Source organism: Bos javanicus, chromosome 1, assembly GCF_032452875.1.
Source record: "Bos javanicus breed banteng chromosome 1, ARS-OSU_banteng_1.0, whole genome shotgun sequence".
Taxonomy (NCBI): domain Eukaryota; kingdom Metazoa; phylum Chordata; class Mammalia; order Artiodactyla; family Bovidae; genus Bos; species Bos javanicus.
Window position 1 is genome coordinate 118,483,786 of NC_083868.1, and position 21,200 is coordinate 118,504,985.

The 21,200-nt window shown below is 42.5% G+C and overlaps 1 protein-coding gene across 1 annotated transcript in view; it reads left to right on the top strand.

Annotated features, from left to right (window-relative positions):
- Positions 1-21,200, top strand: part of WWTR1 (WW domain containing transcription regulator 1) — a 148,354-nt gene that overhangs the window by 62,648 nt on the left and 64,506 nt on the right. The window contains exon 2 of the mRNA XM_061419055.1: positions 20,330-20,466. Coding sequence (XP_061275039.1) covers positions 20,330-20,466 — 137 coding nt within the window. The remainder of the gene's footprint in view (positions 1-20,329; positions 20,467-21,200) is intronic.

Below are 21,200 nucleotides of genomic sequence, written 5' to 3' on the forward strand. Positions count from 1 at the left end.
TGACTTAGCAGCAGCAGCAGAACCAAGAAGTACCCCATCTGCCCTCTTCTAGACCCTCACAGTCCCCAAGGGTATCACTCTTCTGATGTCTGGTGTGATGGGTTCATTAGTCTGCTCAAAATTACTTCTAGTTCCCTAAAAGAACGAGCACAAACTAGAGAAGCCATAAAAGATATGTATATTTTAGTTCGAAATTATGAAAGCCCACCTTCAATCAAAGACATTGTAAATGATATACTGTATATATTTTCACACAGAATAATTCCCACAACAATGTTTTACATAATGGTTTCATTCAGAGGCTCCCCCTGCTTCCCGAGAAATGGGATTTAATCCAAAACGCTAAAGGTTAAGTTATCAATGGAACTCAAAGGGCATTTTGTTTCCATTTGGATAAGTCATTTAATGTTTTTTAAGTCCACGCATATGTTAACAATGGAGGCAGTCAATTATAGGGGAGCTTAGCAAGGCATTCCTGGAGTTCTCCTCAGTGATGAGCATCTCAAAGTGAATTCAGGAAAAGAGCAACTATTTTTCAAGGAGGGAAATTATTTTAATTAGTAACTCGAAAAGGATAATAAATAGTCAGATAATTCTGAAATTGCTTGGCTTTGGGACAAGTAATTACATTGAGCATGCAGTTTAAAAAAAAGGAAATAAAGAAAACGAGGCTGGGGGCACGTATAACCAATTCGGTGCAAGTAATTACATTATGAAGGCTTCATGATAATTTTATGGTACATTAACAGTGCGGAAAAGCATGCATCCTGCATTCTAGTAAGGAGGCTGGCAGCACAGTGTATGTATACGTCTCTTGACCCAAGGTTGGTTTTCATGAATTTCCAGGCTGTTGGGCTCTGCAGCTGCTAATAGGTAACCATCTAATGGGCTGAACTAAGCAGGGAGATGGAAGCCTACTTGTAGTGTCCAGTGAAGCCTTCTTAGATCACCAGTGGTGGTGGTGGTGTTAATTGCTGAGTCGTGTCCAGCTCTTTGTGGTCCTGTGGACTGTAGCCTGCCAGGCTCCTCTGTCCATGGAGTTCTCCAGGCAAGAATACTAGATCACCAGTATGCCCCATGTAAATTGGGTCGCAAGGGTCCTGCAATGTGCATCTGGGCGGTATTATTGTAGGTATCTGTGGGTGACTTTCTCTGTGAGAAAGGGGGTGGGGGCGGGGAGCAGATAGGAATCAACCTTCTCTGGTGTGGTTTTCAATGTGACATACCCTAGTGACATTAGTTGCAAAGTGACTTGCTAAAATTAGAAAGTGAGATTGAACAGCTGGGTTGATGGCCTAAGTGCTGGGTTCCCACCAGTTGTTTCAAGGGGATGGAGCGGAGCCACCCAGAATGCTTTGCAGCAGCTGTGACCCCCGAGCCAAGGAAGCTACATTTTGAAGGCACACTAAGAATAGACAGACTCTTACAAGCTCCCGATTTTGAAGTAAGGAAGAAAGCTAAAAGCTTCTGGGTGCAAAAATTCAGTTCACTTTTTAAAAACACAAGTTTAATTTCCAGCTTTCATAAATGGAAATGTATATAGCAAACATGGAATAGCTTGAAATCATAATATACATATACATGCCCATATATGTCTCTCACTGTCTCTCTCCAGCTCTATAATCTGTATACGAACTCTGCTTTGGATAAACTCAGTCATCAGGTTGCTTTGGTATTACAGCTTCATAGCATTACACTCACATTTGCCCACTGATTCTGGATTCGAGCTGCCTATGTTTTTTAATTCCGGTCAGTTGGGTATAAAAATGGTGCTATAATATCTGAAGTATGGGAGGGCACGGCAACCCACTACAGTATTCTTGCCTGGAGAATCCTGTAGACAGAGCCTCATGGGCTACAGTCTATGGGTTTGCAGAGTTGGACACAACTGAGAAACTAACACTTTCACTTTCTTTCATTTTCACATCTGAAGACCATTGTGTGTTCAGGCAGTGCTGCTGAACTGAGTTTGATGCTGTGCTTGGAATAAATACCACAAATGGTTTATTCTGATTCCTAAAATGTATTCTGCCTACATGAGTGCATGCTAAGTTGCTTCAGTCAGATCTGACTCTCTGGGACCCTGTGGACTATAGCCTACCAGCCTTCACTGTCCATGGGATTCTCCAGGCAAGGATACTGGAGTGGGTTGCTATGCTCTCCTTCAGGGGATCTTCCCTACCCAGGGATGAAACCTTCATCTCTTACATCTCCTGCATTGGCAGGCAAGTTCTTTACCGTTAGTGCCACTTGGGAAGTCCAAAGTATATTCAACAACATATTAATAAAGTGAAAGAAAAGATCACACCTAAAATAAATGTTAGGTTGCTGCTGCTGCTGCTAAGTCGCGTCAGTCGTGTCCGACTCTGTGCAACCCCATAGACGGCAGCCCACCAGGCTCCACCGTCCCTGGGATTCTCCAGGCAAGAACACTGGAGTGGGTTGCCATTTCCTTCTCCAATGCACGAAAGTGAAAAGTGCAAGTGAAGTCGCTCAGTCGTGTCGGACTCCTAGTGACCCCATGGACCGCAGCCTACCAGTCTCCTCCATCCATGGGATTTTCCAAGCAAGAGTACTGGAGTGGGGTGCCATTGCTAGTTCAAACACAGAGCTTTTTGTAACAAGGCAATTTAGGAAGGAAATGTAGCCTTCTGTGTTTCCCAAATTTATTTGATAACAACACTTTTTTGGGGTGCAGGTTTGGGGGATTATCTTCTAGAACTTAAATCCCATAGAATGTACTTGAGGTTACACGCCTGTAAATGCATCTCCTCATAGCCAGTATGACTAAGCCCAAAAGCTTTTGTCACCTGAGAAGTATATTTGATTTAGGTTGAACGTCAGATGAGGTCCATCTGTGAAGTGAAGCTGTTGACAGACTCAGAAGTGTCTTTCCCTACAGAATGACTTAGTGTTAATTACCTCCCTTACCCCCACCTCACGGCACACTTTCATTTTCATCTTTTTGTCAAAATAGTTGTTACCAGGGTTATGGGAATTTTCTAGACCAAAGTTCAACCTGGCTTATTTTATCTTCCTTTTGTAGGACTAAAGAAAGAAAGTGAAATCACTCACTCCAACTCTTTGCGACCCCATGAACTGTAGCCTACCAGGCTCCTCCGTCCATGGGATTTTCCAGGCAAGAGTACTGAAGTGGGTTGCCATCCTTCTGCCATCCAGGGGATCTTCCCGACCCAGGGATCAAATCTGGGTCTCCTGCATTGTAGGCAGACACTTTACTGTCTGAACCACCAGGGAAGCCCTTGTAGGACCATGCTGACAAAAATTTGTTCAAGGAACATTTTGAAGCAAAATAAGAAAATACAGCTAGTTTATTTAGATAGTCATATAAAGTCATGTTTCTGTCATTTTCCTCTTGATTTCATTTCAGTGTAATAACAGACTTTTTTCTCACATAGACAGCATATGATAATTAATACATGCACATATTCTTGCACTTTGTATTAAAATTATATGTCTGAGTATGCAAATGTGACCCTTTTCTCAAAAATTCATTAAAATGAATCCAGATCCTAACAGTTCTTAGCTGTTTCTTCTAATATAGCTGTTTTCCTTTCAGAGCACATTACAAAAATGTACTTTGTGTAAATGTTAAAAATGTAAATATCATAAAAAGCTAAAAGGGAGTAGCTTAGGAAAAGTAGCCTAGAATTATCTCTAATACTTTTTTCCCATTAAAAAAATAAGTAGGAAAGATTAATGTACACTTAAGTAATTATAGTTATGTGTGTGTGTGCTCAATCGCTCAGTTGTGTCGGACTCTTTGTGACCCCATGGACTGTAGCCCACTAGACTCCTCTCCTCTGTCCATGGAAATTTTCAGGCAAGAATCCTGGAGTGGGTTGCCATTTCTACTCCAGGGTATCTTTCCAACCCAGGGATTGAACCTGGGTCTCCTGTGTTTCCTGCATTTAGAGGCAGATTCTTTACCATTGAGTCACCTGGGAAGCCAGTTATAGTCAATTAGAAAAGTTAATTACCTAACATTTATAGAATTATAAGTGAACACGTTTATGAAACATAAAAAACATCAATATTTGAATATTTTCCCTAGTAATCAACATTAATAAAGACCAAAGACAAGTCAGGCTGAAGCTGTTATTGTCAGAGTTTCTGAGGGAAGGAACTTTCCAGGAGGCGGGACCTTTAACAGCCCCAGTTCTGGCTGGGAGCCCTGCTCTTGAGAGCCATACTCGGCTGCTACCTTTGTGTCTCCAAATCCATCTTCAGAGTCTTTTTACCTCTTCCTTTTAAGTCACAGCAGAGAGTCTGGCTTTGTGTTTGGTTTACTTTTTTAAAGTAGTATTTGTCTGTCTTCCTCTCCTTCCTCCCTAACATCAACTACAGGATCACATGGAGCTAATTTGTTTTACTGTCACGGGAGTCCTTTTTCTGGACCAGATGGGCCTGATTAAAACCAGGCCAGTTAAAAGGTCAACTTTGTAGGCAAGTGCATACACTCCATGACTCAAGGGGTTCAGGAGGGATGAGGAGGGATGATTGGTGTGTGCTCAGTCATGTCTGACTCTTTTGCAACCCCATAGACTGTAGAAGAGCCCCCCAGGGTCTTCTCTCCATGGGCTTTCCCAGGTAAGAATACTGGAGTGGGTTGCCATTTCCTCCTCCAGGGGATCTTTCTGACCCAAGGACTGAACCTGTGTCTCCAGAGTGCAGGTGGATTCTTTACCACTAAGCAACCTGGGAAGCCCACGAGGTGGGATTGTTGAAGCAAGACGATGGGGGGAAGAGTCTGTCTTGTGGGGCCCTTTCCTCTGAGGGACCAAGCCTGTAGGTGACGTTGTTCCCGGACAGTCAGGCTATCAGCAGCACCAACTGTCTGTACCCTCTTTTCCTTCCTTCCTAAAGGTCCAGATTATTTGTGTCAGCCTCTTTGGGTTCACAAAGCAGTATCCTGTTATGGAAAAAAAAGCCCAAGACCCAACTCTAGAGTAAGTTTGGGCTCTCAGCTGTGTCACATAGAACATCAGGAAATTTATTAAGTCATTTAACTTTTCCCAACTCAATTTCTGGATGTTAAAAATGAAGGTTAGTAAGTCTGCTATGTGAGGGTACAATTAAGGTAATTTTTGGAGCTATGAAGTGCTATATACATGTCAACTGTTGCTGTCGGACATTATTATTACCATCATTACTGTGAATATTGTGATGTGTGACTAATAGTCATTATCATGACTGTCACTATTAACTTCATTCGTATGTTCACTCATTCATTCATTTGACAAACATTTATTTATTGGAACTTCCCTGGCAGTCTGTATATGCATAAGGGTGGTGCTAGTGGTGAAGAATCTGTCTGCCAGTGCAGGAGACGTAAGAGACTCAGGTTCAATCCCTGGGTTGGGAAGGTCCCCTGGAGTAGGAAATGGCGACCCACTCCAGTGTTCTTGCCTGGGAAATTCCATGGACAGAGGAGCCTGATGGGCTACAGTCCATGAGGTTGCAGAGAATCAGACACAACTGAAGTGACTAAGCACAGCATAACCTGGTGATCTAGTGATTAGGATTCGGTTCAATCCCTGGTTGGGGAACTGAGATCCCCCAAGCCATGCAGTGTGGCCAAAAACCCAGCAGCAACAAGAGCAACAAAAAGCATTTATTGCGTGTCTACAATATGCCCGAGGTGGTGTACTTTCAGGGTCCATGGTGAGCAGCACTTGGTGGTGGTTCAGTTGACCAGCTTGCTGAATCAAATTAGAATAAATTAATAATGCTTTCATTTGTTTTAGAGGCTGTTACAGCATCCTCTAGGCTTCATGTCCTTCCAGGGACCAGTAAAGAACAAATTTTCCTGGATGAGTTTTTTTGAACACTTGATAGATAAGGGTACATAAGATATGGGTGATTTGTTTGATCCTGTCACTGAGAAACAAAATATTTTGTTAAAGGAAGCTCATTAAATACATTTTTTCCCTCCTTGCTTTTTAAAGTCATTTGTTTCATGAGTAATTTTTGAATATCTGCTGTAGGTCTTCCACACTAGATCCAATATTGGAACTACTGAGAACTTGAAAGCTTATTTAAAGTCTCCTTCAATTCAACATCCTTTAAAAAAAAGTCTCATGGAAAGGAAAAATCTAAATGTGTCCTGTAGAGAAAATACCATTTCCTTTGACCATTATTATGATCTTTATCCTGCTTCTTTATACAGAGTTCCTCTCCAACTCAGTGGGAACTCCTTAGCAGTTCTGAAGGCAGGATGTGCCTTGGAGTGGGAGGAGAACGAGGCTTGTGGTTGGTCATCAGACTAAATTTAAACCATTATTTGGAATGACTATGTAATTAACGTGGGGGTTAAAAAATGAAAAATACAGCTGCAAGGGTAGTTTTCTTCCTTTAATAAGAAAAGAAGTCAGGAGGCATGAGAAGAAAACAAACACAGGAACATGAGGCATGCATTCTCTTTCATGAGAAGAGAATCAAAGATGCACCCTAATCTTTCAAGAGACAATAAATGCCTCTCCCTTCTGGATTAGGAAGATGACAGCAAGAACGGCACCGCAGCTGGGCGTCTCCAGAGCAGACAGGTGCTGGATATAAGATGCCTCCCATTGTCCTGTGAAGTGTAGACAGTGCTCCAGATGACAGGCCCCGCTTGATCTGCCAGAGGACAGAGCTGCTCAGTCTGTTGACGCCTGGTTCACAGTCCCCCAGCTCGCTCAAACAGCTGCCAGAGGCAGCCATGAAATATTGCTTAATTATAGAATTTCCCTTGATCCTCTTTATCCCTTCTCCCGCTCCCCACACCCGGCTTTGTGCCCCTCCCTGGTTCACAGCACCTTTAGGCTGAGCACTCAGGGGAGTATTAGGATGGTGCCTTTTCCAGCTCACAGTTAAGGGACTGACAAGAGGTTCAACTACACTCTAGCTGTGGGCTTATTCTTGGAGGCTGTAATTAGCAGTGTTAAGTTTGAATATGGAATGCAATGTTATTTTTTTCAGCAGGAAGCGAGTTTACTTGGAGCAGGGCAGAGGAGGATAGCTTTTCTCATTCTTTCTCTCCTTTTTTTTTTTTTTCTGATTAGAAAGTAATGGTTATTGTACAAAGTGGAGAAAGTATCAAGAAATCTAAAGATATGACTAAAGCCTACTTTCCTCTTATTCATATGTTTGGATGTTAACCAAAATAGTATTATGTTCACTTAGCATTATGTTCACTATCTATTTTAACAAGTATAGATCCATGTCATGTGTAATGTCTGTTCAGTCTTCCATGATCTGGCAGACCCATAATTTACTTAACCATTTAACACATTTGAGACATAAATAAAACTGCAGTGGACATCTTCGCACATACATTTTGCATACTTGTTTATTGGTTTGAAATTATGTTTGTAATTAACAGGGACATGAAATGAGATTGTCTCTGACATTAAATTAAGATGATCAAGGACTGATGTGATGGTTCGGCACGCACTTGTCTCTTTTCTATTGTCTTGTTCTTACTGAGTAGCTTTCGTTCCTCATGATTTAAAAGGGTTGCTGTAGCTCTGGTCATAACATCTACTTTCCAAGCTGGAATAAAGAAGGTGGAAAGCAGAAAAGACTGTTTATCCCTTCCATTTAACGAACTTCCCTAGAATTTCACACAGCATTCTGTTTATCATCTCGAACTTAGTCTCTTGGCCACACCTTGCACCCAGAAGAGAGGGTGAGTAGATATTCAGAAGCAACTGGTCATCTCGGCCATATCTTTCTGTTTCCTTGGTATATGTTTCATGGAGGAGTTTCTAGTTCAAAGATTTTTCAAGGATTTTGTAATATGTTGACAAACTACTCTCCAGAAAGAGGTTACCAATTAAGTTTAGTAATATGTAAGAGTGACCCTCAGTGAGGCTATGGGTTCTTTGGTGAGCATTTTAAGGGCATTTTAAAACTTTTTCATGAAGCTGTGTTTTTATCTTTCTTTAAATCATACATTCTGGAGAGAGTTGATGTAGGGGTTTCTGATACAATTTTTTCTTCAAATCAAGGTCTGTACAAGTAAGAGTATTCCTTCCAAAAATTGGAAGGATGTTGGCCTGAGAATTCAAATGTTATTCACACATGTTTCCTCCACTTTTAAGAACGCTTATTTGGAGATTCAATTAACAAGCAAACCCAGTTTGAAAACTTTTACTGCCAATCAAGTAAAAAGGCACAACCAAGAAGCTGCTCACTCAGCCCATGTCGGTATTAAGATATAAAGATATTTGATTTCTGTTACACCATTTCCTATACGTTTAAAAATCATATCAAAATTAAAAGTGCATACACCTAAATAGATGTTTTTTACTATGAGAATTAATGCTAGCTATGATATATTAGTGAAGAACAGTGGGGTTTGGATGGGTTAATAAGTCATAAAAATGGAAAAAAATACATTTCCTGTTCTTTGTTAAGTATGTGTGTGTGTGTTTGTGTGTATATATTTTTTGGCTGCACTGCCTGGTTTATGGAATCTTAGCTCCTCCACCAGGGATTGAACTCAGGTGCTCAGCATTGAAAGGGCAGAGTCCTAACCTTTGGACTGCCAGGGAATTCCCAATAGTAGTATATTTTTGATTAACACACACCTGTGGGTACAAAATCCCATGGACGGAGGAGCCTGGTAGGCTGCAGTCCATGGGGTCGCCGGGAGTCAGACATGACTGAGCAACTTCACTTTCACTTTTCACTTTCATGCATTGGAGAAGGAAATGGCAACCCACTCCAGTGTTCTTGCCTGGAGAATCCCAGGGATGGGGGAGCCTGGTGGGCTGCCGTCTCTGGGGTCGCACAGAGTCGGTCACGACTGAAGCGACTTAGCAGCAGCAGCAGTGGGTACAAAGCTAACTCGTTTGTTTTGCATTAACATGTTTGTATAAAACTATAGTACTTTTTAAGCTAATTTGTTTTTCCATTTTGTTGATTCACAGAAGTTTCAAGTCTTCTTGTGTTTCTGTACCTAATCTGTGTCCCTTCATTTTGGGGTAAACTATGGGAGTGAACTATTTTGACCCTGTAATTGATTTAAAGAACTTCGTTAGGGTAAAACTTCTTGAGCATTTCTGTTAGGAAGGAGGGAAAGCCATTAGGTACTCTTTTTCTAGTATGTCTTATGCTTTTCATGTCAAGCTGAAATCCTTACTAGTTTATACATGAGACTGGAAGTCTTGGGCTGACACGGGATGCTCATTACCATTAAAAGCGCCTAACAAAGGCGTTAGAGGAATCTCAGCTTTGGCCTTCTCTTACACTGGACCTGAGAGTTGTTATTGTTAGAATGTAGGGTGAGGGGAGGGGTGGTAGTGAAGGAGCCACTGAAAGGCTGGTGGTTTGCTTGTTCTTTTGTGTTTTGAGAATGTTTTTGTCTCAAGATCAATGGTTTGTTAGCTGCTTTATGTGAAATCATATAAATCTGTAGCTTTTGCAGTGAATTAATGCCCACTCTTATTTTTTCCCCATTTTCACTGTACTCTAGGCTGTTTGCTGACAATTTTGCATTTGAATTCCTCAGATCTTTGTAAAACGTTGGGATAGATTTTCAGGAGAGAAAGAAGTGGAATTAGTATTTATAGACTGTCATGGGTGTGTCTGGCACTGTGTGGGTTGTTTTGTTATGGGATGAAATATTTAAAACAGCCTCACGCACGAAAGGATGTTCTTAGCCTGTTTCACAGTGGAGGAAACTCAGGCTGGGAGACACTAAGTAAAGTTAACTCTTAACTGGTTAATCCAGAGCTCAAAGCCACTGCAGGACTGCCTCATTTGGGTGATGCTCTCAACCCAAGATGCAAAGAAATACACGTAAAGAGACGCTTTGGGCTGGGTTTACAGGAAACATAAGCAGTGTTGCCTGGTGATTATCTTCCAGGCCTCCCCTCCCTGCTGGGAAACCTAACTCCCCTTCTTTTGTCTTTGCTCCTCCAACCGGTTCTTGCAAAATGGGATGCTGGCTCTGAAAAGCACCTCCAATCTTTCTCCAGACCAGGGTTGGGGCTCATGCCAGTCTCTTCTCTAGTTCCATGTATCTTGTCATTCAAACATGTGCATAAAGTGGCTGAAGACCAGGGTGGCCCATCCTCTTCCCAGAATTAAAAACAAGAACAACAACAAACCAAAAAGGAATTGGCTCTCCCCACATGAGTAAAGGAGAGACTAGATTAACCCAAAAGAATTCTTGTTTTTTTGGAGGTTTTGCCCTATTTCCTTGGACAAGTGACATTTAGTTCGTTTTGCCCCACCGGAACAAGCAGTGTGTCAATGTCCCATTTAAGAGCAACTGGAAAAACAACACGTTGAAACATGTGTTGAGCACAGAGAGCCTGGAAAAACAATTTTCAAAGTATTTGAGCACTTAAAGTAGCTTGGTAGCTTAAAAAATTTTTCTTTTAAAAACTGATTGAGAGATTAAAGCTGCTTCCCAGATGTCAGATGCTGTTGATACCGGAGCGTATCTAACATGCAGCTATTGAGTTAGAATGTCAGGCTCTGGACCTTTTATAGCAACAATAAAAATAGGGTGTGTGCTTTGTTACCCTCGACACCAAACCTTTATTTCATTGCCACTGCCCACCTGATCGCCAGCTTCCAGGTCCCACGTTACATCTTCTGTTACGTCCTGCCAGGGAGCAGAGGACACTGCGGGCATTCAGGATCATATGTCTATTTAAGTGGCATGAATTCAATTCTACATGCCTAGCAAATCCCAACATAAGTATTTGGGGACAGCATCACTTCATCTGGAGCTTGGCTGTAGAAATAGTACCATGTCCTAACCCTGGAAAGATCTGGCTGTGTTGGACTTACTGAAAGACCTTATAATATACACAAAGCTTAGCACACTGTACATTATGGCCCATTTAAAGGATTTACAGTGGTAATTTTCACCACACTCCTCATTTGCCAGAACTGCTTTTGGAGCTGCATTCTCATGGAAGATACTGTCCTGGGGTAAATACAGTCTGTTGAATGACCGAATGGATGAATGCCTTTCACTTCCTTTGATAATTTTAGAATTCACCATTCATTAAGATCCTCATCTTCACGTCTCCTCATTACTATCCCTAATTTTTGTTTGTGAAAAAGTGGGAAAATAGATACCGAGCACCTATGTTATACTTGATGCCTGGAAATAATAAAACCTGGTAAAATAAACTCTTACATGGTTGTTCAGCTTCAACACAAGAAACAGTGTGGTTTATAAATCTTTTAATACCATTATTGATCCTGATATGAAAAGCAAAAAAAAAAAAAAACAGTGTTGATAATACCATTGCAGTATAGCCCAAGTTAAGTGCTTGGCCAGAGGCAGACAAGAAAACAGAAACACAGTCCTTTTTCTTCTCGCTTTTTTTGGGGGAATAGAAAAAGTGAGGTGAAGCAAGAGTTGGCTCAGTTTGCACAGAGGAAGTCAGGTCTGCCCCGGTCATATGGCACTGGGGATCTCAGTGGGGATGAGGGGGTGCCTCTCACACAAAAGCTCACCCTCCAGAGTGAGGTCACTGAGTCACACCTCTGGGTCATGTCCGTGAGTCATGGGCTTCCCAAAAGGCTTTCTCCAGAAGTGGCGCCTTCATGGTGTCCCCAGCTTTCTCACCCCAGGGATAAACGCTGGTAAATAAACCCCTTCAGAAAGGAACTATGATTATTACAGCCTCAAGTGGGCTCACTCTGCACTTTAGGACTGACTGCAGCTCTGCCTGACTCAGCTCTCTGCCCAGATGGAGCAGGTTTGGAAAAGCCAGATTCGTGTAGATGGATGCCCAAGGCTGTCTGAGGTGGAAGTGCCTGAAGACCTTCCATGCTGCTTCGGCTCCTACTGCTGCTGATTTCAACAAGTGGAGACTTCTTGGCACCGCTGAGATGGAAGTCGAGGATTAGAGCCTGGTAGTTAAAAATACAGTCCCTGTCATTCATTTGGAATTCCAGAGAACTCTGAAATTTTTTGAATTGGCAAGGAATGGTAGAGACCGGAAGCATGCACCAAAATAATGCTTCTGGTCTTCTATCATCTTTTATTAGATGATCCTAAAAAAATCCCCTACTTATATATGAGTTATTATTCCTGTGTCATAAACTGCAGCTATGTTTGATGAGCTGCCGAAGTGAAAATCTGACTGGAACCTTTTAACTATAAATTCCTTGTGGTTTCAAAGAAGGATGAGCTTTCTCAGCCAACACACTTTTCTAATGTGAACAGTTACCTTTATTGTATAGCATAAGAGAGTCAGTTTTTATAGCTTTAGGACTTAATCTATGAATGATATGAATGTTTTCTAATGGATGTGTCAGCTAGGTACATTTGCAGCTTGACTTTTACCTCTTTGTATCTTTTATTCTTATGCATTGGACTAGCAAGTGCTGGTGATGTTTAGGATTTTGGCAGAACAGAAAAAGAATTATAACCAATTGTAATGTAATGAAAGCTGCTTTGGGATGAAGAATCATCAGCTGGGCTGACAATAGGAAAGATGACAACTTGGGAGGGAGATTGGTTGCTTTAGAAAGAAAATAATACATCAGCTGTGCATCTTTTCAGCCAGGTGAAGAGCCAGCACTTTATTTCCAATTGTCAATGTATTCAAAAGACAAGTCCTTATTATCCAGCTGGACTGATAGGGTTAAACAGAGGGGAACAATTTACTGATTTACTAATCAGATGGGGTTGCTACTATAGACGAGGGCTTTGAGCTGCTACTGCTATGGGGCTTCCACTGTGACCAGCTCCTACTATTCCCTGGGTTTGGGTGGCTCAGTGGTAAAGAATCTGCCTGCCAGTGCAGGAGACGCAGGAGACGTGGGTTTGATTCCTGGGTTGGGAAGATCCTCTGGAGAAGGAAATGGCAACCCACTCCAAAATTCTTGCCTGGGAATTCCCACGGACTGTGGAGCCTGGTGGGCTACAGTTCATGGGGTCGCAAAAATGTTGGACGTGACTGAAAGACTAAACAACACGAGGAACTATCTGGAGAGTGTATGTTTCTGAACCTGGGAGAATTATAAGTGTGCATGCCAGCTGTCTTTGTTCTCGTGATTAAGACCCATCTCTGGTGTCAGTCGGAAGAGCCAAGTATCACTGGCAAAAAAGCAAAACACGACAAAAGGCTCCACTCAAAGAAATGCAAGATGTGAGTAAGATATGATGTGTCATTTCCTAGGTCTTGAGATTTAAATCAGAACACACTGCCCACATGTTTAATGTAATTGAAAGGCAGCATTTATCCCTGAAATACAACAAAAAAGTGAAACAGCTTTTACGTATTTGTATTTTAATTCTAATTGGGGAAAATTTTCAAATTTTTATGTGAGTCCTGGGCAAGTCTTCTTGCCATCTGGTACAGGATTAAACATTGGCATAGCATTTGTTTTCTGCTGACAGTGGGTCCAATTTATTTGGCAAGACCTGCCTGGGAAATTATCAACCTCATGCAAATCTGCTTCAGTTTTCATTTTTAACACTGATGAGTTTAACTGAATGGGTTCACAACAAGCAAGTTGCAAACCTATTTTAGTTACCAGTTTTTATGCAAATCATCTTCAATCTGTATAAACATTTGTTATAACATTAAGAGGGTGGTGAATTGGCCGACTAAGTCAAAAAAAGAGCTTTAAATGTCTGATTTTTAAAAATCAGCATATTTTACCTATGCCCTCAATTGGGCTTGTGAAGATTCTGGGGGTTCCAGGAGTATTGTTTTTCAAGTGCCTACCATGTGAGGGCACCTTGCTCTGCCTCCACTGGGCCTTTTCTGTAGTCAAAAGAGCTTGTGTTCCATTGTAAGAGAAATATTAGTACCCCCCCCCCCCCAAAAAAAAAAAAAAGAATGAAAGGAGAGGTTAAAGAGAAACTGGGATTGGCAGGAGGATGAAGGGAAGAAGCACTGAATATGAATTGAGTTTTGAGCAAGTCAGAGGAGCCTGGTGGGCTACAGTCCTTGGGGTTACAAAGAGTCGGACTGAACAACTAACACTTTCACTTTCACAACACTTAGAGCCTTTATATTCCCATCTCCTTGGTGTGGTTGTCTATAACTGGGTTTCTCTGGTGGCTCAGACAATAAAGAATCTGCCTGTAATGCAGGAGACCTGGGTTTGATCCTTGGGTCAGGCAGATCTCCTCAAGAAGGAAATGGCAACCCACTCCAGTGTTCTTGCCTGGAGAATCCCATGGACAGAGGAGCCTGGAAGGCTACAGTCCATGGTGTTGCAAAGAGTCAGACATGACTGAGTGACTAACACTTGCACATAATCATCTATCTAGATGGTAGTAAGAAGCTGCTTTTAAGTCGTGCCCTAACAGCTTGGTTGAGGGAGCCCTGAGTAATGTCCAACACAATTAATGTGAAACTCTGTAATGTATTAAGAGAGGAGGAGGAGTAAAAAGGCCAAACACTTATACTTGCACATGAAATCTTTGCCCACATATATGAGCAAACAGCTTATATTGCTATGAACTCCAAATTCTTTCAAAATTAAACACTCATAATCATTACTATTTTTATATCTTTGTATGCTTCCAGCAATACAAAATGTATTACATAGGCTTTCTCTATTTCAGAAAGTCTTTGTTGTGTGGCTTCCTTCCATGAAGTTAGTGTAATAGGTCATGAACTGGGGGGTAAATTTATCCAAAAAACACCAAGCCTCTTCCTGGGCTATAAGAAGCTGGTGGATTCTGTTTTTGCAGATAAGATTTTATCTTTGCCTTTCATGGTTCTGCCGCCAGTCAAGATTTTATATTTATAAAATGCTTTTCATTTTTATGCCTAACAAGTGCACGTGCACTATAGGAATTATACAATCCAGGCTTGTTGAGCTAAAGGTTGCCAGCCTTGGGCTGGAGGCGGGAGCTGTCTTCTGTGAGTTCACTGGCTAAGGAGGTGAGCTTGAGAAGTGAAGTGAACTGGTCATGAAGTTGGCAGGTGACCTCGGTGATTACAGGTTTCCCAGAACAGCCGTTTTTTCACCCTCAGGAAAAGGAACCAGAGCATTTGTTGGCTTTTTTACCCCTGTTTCATAGATATGGGTGCTGAGACCAGGATGGGTTAAATGGCTTGTCCACATAGGTCACACAAGATCGGAGCTGTATTAAAGCTCAGACATATGTAGGGATCCCCTGGAGATCCGGTGCTTAGGACTCTTGAGCTTTCACTACTGAAGGTGCAAGTTGGATCCCCAGTTGGGGAACTGGATATCCCACAAGCTGTGCTGCTGCTGCTGCTAAGTCACTTGAGTCGTGTCTGACTGTGAGACCCCATAGACGGCAGCCCACCAGGCTCCGCCGTCCCTGGGATTCTCCAGGCAAGACTGTGAGGTGTGGCCAAAACAAAGAAACACAACAAAAAACAAAAGAACTCGGGTATGTGTGACTCCCAGCCTGTGGTCTTTCCAGAAGACACAGTTGCTTCACTGTCTCCCAGTAGGATGTCAAGGGTCGTGGGGACCTCAGACCCAGCTGTTCTAGGGATGAGTCTGGAGGTGTGTTGGAGAAGGGATTGTCAGATAGAAAGGGTGGGGAAGGGATGGAGGACGGAAGGAAAACCTGAGAGACTGGGGGAGGGAAGCCTGGAGGCCATTGTCCTCATCCAGGTGAAAGGTCATGTAAATAGGAGCTAAATTAACAATCTCCTGGAGGCTGTTGGGAGGGGCCAGGCCTGTAGGGGAGGGTGATTGGGAGAGTCATAATGCTCTTCCCTCCTCCACTGATTTCAATGGCATTCTAACCCCAAACACAGAATGTTCCTAATACACAAAATGGCTTTCCCAACTTGTGTCTGTATTGAAGAACACATTCAGATTCTAGAAGGAAAAATTATTTAACACAACACAGCTTTCCATAAACTACCATTTCCAACCTAATATCTTCTCAGAGAAGTGCTTGACCTTTCTTGCCCCCGGGCAAACATGCAGGTCCTCAGAACTGAAGCTCTCACAGACCCTGGTGTGGTTGTATATTTGTCCTTTATAAGACTGTGAAGAAAGGCAGTCTGGGAAGGGGCCCAGAAGGAAGAGGAAAAGATTCCATTACCTTTGTAACAGGTGCCATTTCCATTGCCCACCACCTGGGGCTTCCATGAGAAATCCCTGCAGACATCTTTTTTTTTTTTTTTTAGTCCAGGAAAATTGGGTGTTTGAGAGTGTGTATCAAGAAGAGTTTTTCTTTCCCTTAGAGACTGGCTTTTTTTCCTTTATAAAAAGCATGGAGACAGGTAATTGAATCCATTTCCCTTCTTACTTTGGCCACTCAAAAATAGGAGCCAAATCTCTAGTTTATCTCCAGTAACTTTTTAGTACCTATGACCTGCATTTCATGCATCATTTTCCTTTTCTGTCTTTTTGCACCTTCAGAAGTGTTTTATTTTCACTGGTTATGAAAACAGTACATTATCGCAGTTCAAAACTGGAAAGTATAAAAGAGTTTAGATTAAGGGGGAAACAAATCTCCAGTGAGCATATTATTTGCTTACACGTGTGCGTGCTCAGTCATGTCCAACTCTGCAACCCCATGGACTGTAGCCCGCCAGGCTCCTCTGCCCATAGAATTGTCCAGGCAAGAATACTAGATGGGTTGCCATGTCCTCCTCCAGGGGATTTTCCCGACCCAGAGATCGAATCAGAGTCTCCTGTGGCTCTTGCATTGCAGACAGATACTTGCATATATCAGTCTAAATACTTTGGTATCTTTTTTGGTTCCTTTGTTTAGGGAAGTGGGGCTATGCTGGGTCTTTGTTGTGGTGAGTGGGCTTGTGTAATTGTGGCACTTAGTTGCCCCACAGGATGTGGAATCTTAGTTCCCTGATCAAGGATTGAACCATTGTTCCCTGCATTGGAAGGTGGATTCTTAACCACTGGACCACCAGTGAAGTCTTCTGTTCCATTTTCGTATGAAAGCTGTATAGAATGTGTGTTCATAGAATATACACTATTATGCAGTTGAACATACATATATAAGTGTATATAAATATTACATATGTAAATTTTTAAGGGAAACTGGACTTAAAGCAGCAGAGAGACATTTTCTTTCTTTCCTTCATCATTTCTTTCTCCTTTTCTTTCATCATTTTTTTTTTCCTTTTTTCCCCTGTAGACATTTGCTTGAAGTGGACTCAGCAAGAGAGTGAGGTCAGACAGGGGTGGGAGTAGTAGGGAAGTGGAGATTAATTGAGCTAAACTGTGGGTCCTGGCAAACAGTGCAGTATTTCTCTGCACTGAGAAATACAAGAAAGGAAGTGACTCAGTGGCTCTGAGAAGAGGGAGCAGAGATGAGGCAGCAGCATGAAAGAGCGATGGTTTATCCTACGGTTGGGAATAGGATGCGGGGACCTAAATGAATTTAGTTTTCAAATCAAATCATGAGTGGTGGATTAAATTCTTATGAGCAATGCCCTTGCTCTTGGCATTCAGACCAGGTTTCGCCCTGGATGTCACATAAACTGAGTTTTAGAGAACTGCCCTGCGGTCGATCGGTGTGCAGGGGCTGGAAAGTGGAGTGGCTTTCTTCTCAGAATTGTGTCAGAGCAAAGAGAACTTCTTCTCAGAGTTGTTTCAGAGCAAAGAGAGCTGCTTACGTATGAAAGGCTCCCCCTTGTACTCAAGTCTTTGGGGAATACAGTGAGTGACACATTTAATTATCAAACCCGCTGGGAACAAAAGTCCTTTAAAAAGTGTTGGCGGGGTGTGGAGTTTGAAGGGTGGGCTGAAGAGGCTCCCACGGTTGTGGGGGCAGTTTTGGGGCTTGAAGCTGTGGCTGAGTTGTGCATCTTTGGGGTCAGATCTCTTAGGATGAGGGTCAGAGTGTCCATCCAGAAAAACTCTGCCCTCTCTCCCAGGGGATGGAGGCTGTCAGCCACAGTGGCTGTCTTCAGACAAGCTGGGCTTCTCTACCACTTTGGGCGTGAGCCTTTCTGCTCTCTGCAGGCTTGAGAGTCCCAGCCCACTTGTTCAGAATGGGAAGGGTGAATGGGGGACGGGCATTTGAGAATCCATCATTCCGGTTCCCGTATTGTTCTGATCACTGACAGGGAGCTGAGTGTGTACACGGCAGTATCCTTAAATGTCCAAGGTGGTAAAGAACCCACCTGCCAATGCAGAGACATAAGAGATGCAGGTTTGATCCCTGGGTTGGAAAGATCCCCAAGAGAAGTGTGTGGCAACCCACTCCAGTATTCTTGCCTGGAGAATCCCATAGACAAAGAAGCCTGGTGGGCTATGGTCCATAGGATCGCCAAGAGTTGGACACGACTAAAGCAACTGAGCAAGCACAGTATGTATTACTATATCACTGCTTCTCACTCTGGGCTGTGCTCGTGCTGGTTCTATGGCAGTGTCAGTATAGTCATGGTGTCAGAGGGTCTAAGAAAGGTTCATGAAAGAGAGAAGGATGCCTCCCTTTTTGGTACAGTGGAAAGTATTTCTTGCTTACCGTGTGTTTTAGTGATACGGAATCCTGAAGGAATAGGTAGTCAAAGGGTTTCTTAGCTCTAATTACTTTGCTGAAGGGAGTTTTCTCAACTTTGACATCCTCATCAGTTGTTCCTCTTTTGGAAGACTGTGACAAACCCCCTGAAGTTGGCTATGAGTCTCCACGAGACCAAAGGTTGCAGAGAATTTTATGAACTCTTTGAACAGGATTACTATTGTTAACCTTCAAGGTGTAACTAAGACAGTTGTTTCTTGATCCTTAGATAGCTGATTTTCATCTTTTTAGTTCAGTCTCCTCACGACCACCACCATCCTTCTCAAGATCGTCTTAGTTTTTTTATTTTTATTCCTCCCAATTTATTTTTGATTATTTTTTACAGACTCCTATAGCATGAAACTCTACAGTTAAATTTAATTTTGCCTCTTTTATGGAAACTGACTTGTTTTTCTTTTCCTTTTAAATCATACTCATTTTAAAGGCTCTCTTGGGAAAACATCCAAGTTTTCACTCAAGGCAATGAATGAGCATCCATGGCAATAACTTCTAGTCTGGGATGAAGAAATATGAGGAAGAATTTTAGTAGAGGCTGTATTCAAATATGAGGAAATGGAAGCAAAAGAAAAGATAAATATAACTCCATTACAAGAGAGTCACTGATTTAGGTTTAAACTCAGTGATACTAATAGTGGTTTTCTACACAAAGGATTCAAAGGAAGTCATTGCTATTCAAAAGTAAGGTGTGTTTAAAAGGAACGAGGTTGCTCTTTTTCACATGGATCTAGGAGGATCTATAACATGTGGGGTTGGCATTGCCCTTTGGTTTGGGAGAGGCAACCTAGTTACAAGGCTTAGAACAACAGACTGACATTCAGCTTCTGCCATCAAAGTTTGTTGTCTTTGATAAATACAGAAAGATCTTTGATATAGTTCAGAAAACAGATTTGTGGCACCAAATGAGTATGCTTATCTTTAAAAGAAAAATGTACTAAACTCTCAAAAAAGATTGAGTTTATGGAGTGACACAGGGTCTGTAAGGCACCAGGAGTGACTTGTGATGTGGTCTGGAAGGAGGTAGGAAAGCTAGAGGTCCCATCCGTCTTTCTGAAGATATACTGGAAACTCTGGGTGGAAGCTGATGTCCTTCTGGTTTCTCTAAGATTAATAACAAAGCTTGGGTGTTATTTATGACCAAAAGTCTAATCATGTCTTATTCCCCAGAAGCCTTTATGCCTCGGTAATCTGGGTGTCTCCATAATCTAGCACTTCCTACATGTATTTCCTGCTACTCTGTTCTCCAGCTACCCAGTTGTTACCTTGCATGGTAGAACATAAGCTTCCTGGGGACCTCACAGTGTCTTACCCTTAGTAAGAGCTGTGTAATGTCATGTTTATGGGATTGGTTTCAAGGGCCCTGTCTTTGGCTGGGGCCAGGTGGAGGTGTCTCATTATGTCAATTACATGAGCTGGGAGAGTATGGGAGGGCTGATGGGCAGGAGAGCAGGGTCCTGCTTTGGAAGAGGAGTTTGTGCCATGGTATCCCAATACTTGGATGGCAGTGAGCACTGGGGACTGGAGAACATAGGCTCCTTGGACTTGGGGAAGTATGCTGGGGCTGGTCCATCCTTGGTAAGGCAGGAAACCCTTAGGGCGTTTGCACATGGAGGCAACTGGTCAACTAAATCATGGACTTACTGTCAGAGAGTTCCCTGCAAAATCCCCATATCATGGCCCAACTTGGATGGAGGGTAAGTGGGCAAGCTTGATGTTGGCTGGAAACAATGTGTCAACCTCCTGTAAGCAGATTCTGAAGGAAGAAAGGCCAGCATCATTTAACTGTTGTGTTGTTACTGGTGATGATGATAATGATGCTAACAATTAAAGAGATAATTGTTTTCCTTCTTTTAGTCACATAGAAAAAATCACCACATGGCAAGACCCTAGGAAGGCGATGAATCAGCCCCTGAATCATATGAACCTCCACCCAGCTGCCACTTCCACACCAGCGCCCCAGAGGTCCATGGCCGTGTCTCAGCCGAATCTTGGTAAGCTTTGACTCGGAGCTGGATAAATAGATGTTCAAGCAAGGGCCTCTGGAGCTCAGAAGCAGCTTTGGTTGCCTCAGTGCCTACTCATATACCCAGATAGTATCCTTTCCTCCCTTTTGGCTGCATTACCCTTTCACTGCCCTTGCCGTCTTTTCTTGGCCTCTTGGCTATGTGGTTCATGACATGCTATCCAGCTTGACGCTACAGCTCCAGCATCCTCTCCAGTTACCTTTATTGAAGCTCTTGGAAAAATCACTTAGGCCTCCTGTCTTCACCCACACCAAGGCAAGAAGGGTACTTATCCTTTTCCTGTGAATTTGGTCCCTGAAGAGTACCAAAGGGTACAATTCTGGCTTCAAATCTCTTTGCTTCCTTCCTTTTCTTCTCCCTCATAATGTGCGACTAATACCAGACTAGGTATTTTCTTGACTTATCTCATGCAGTCCTCACAACAACCCTAAAAGAAGTGATAGCACTCCCATTTTATATATGCAGAAACTTTTCCAGAGTCCCGGCTTGTGCGCTAGTAGAGCCAGAATTGAAACTTAGGTTGGTCTGGTTGTAGGATGCATTCAACCCTTGCATAATCTGCGAGTGGCTTCTCCCCACATCTACCCTAGGAAAGGACGGTTCACATTTCACTTCATTTTGAATAGGTGTGATTTTTAGTCTTGAGATTAGTTTCTGCTAATTGCAAAACAAGTAAATTTCCACCCACTGGAGAGAATCCG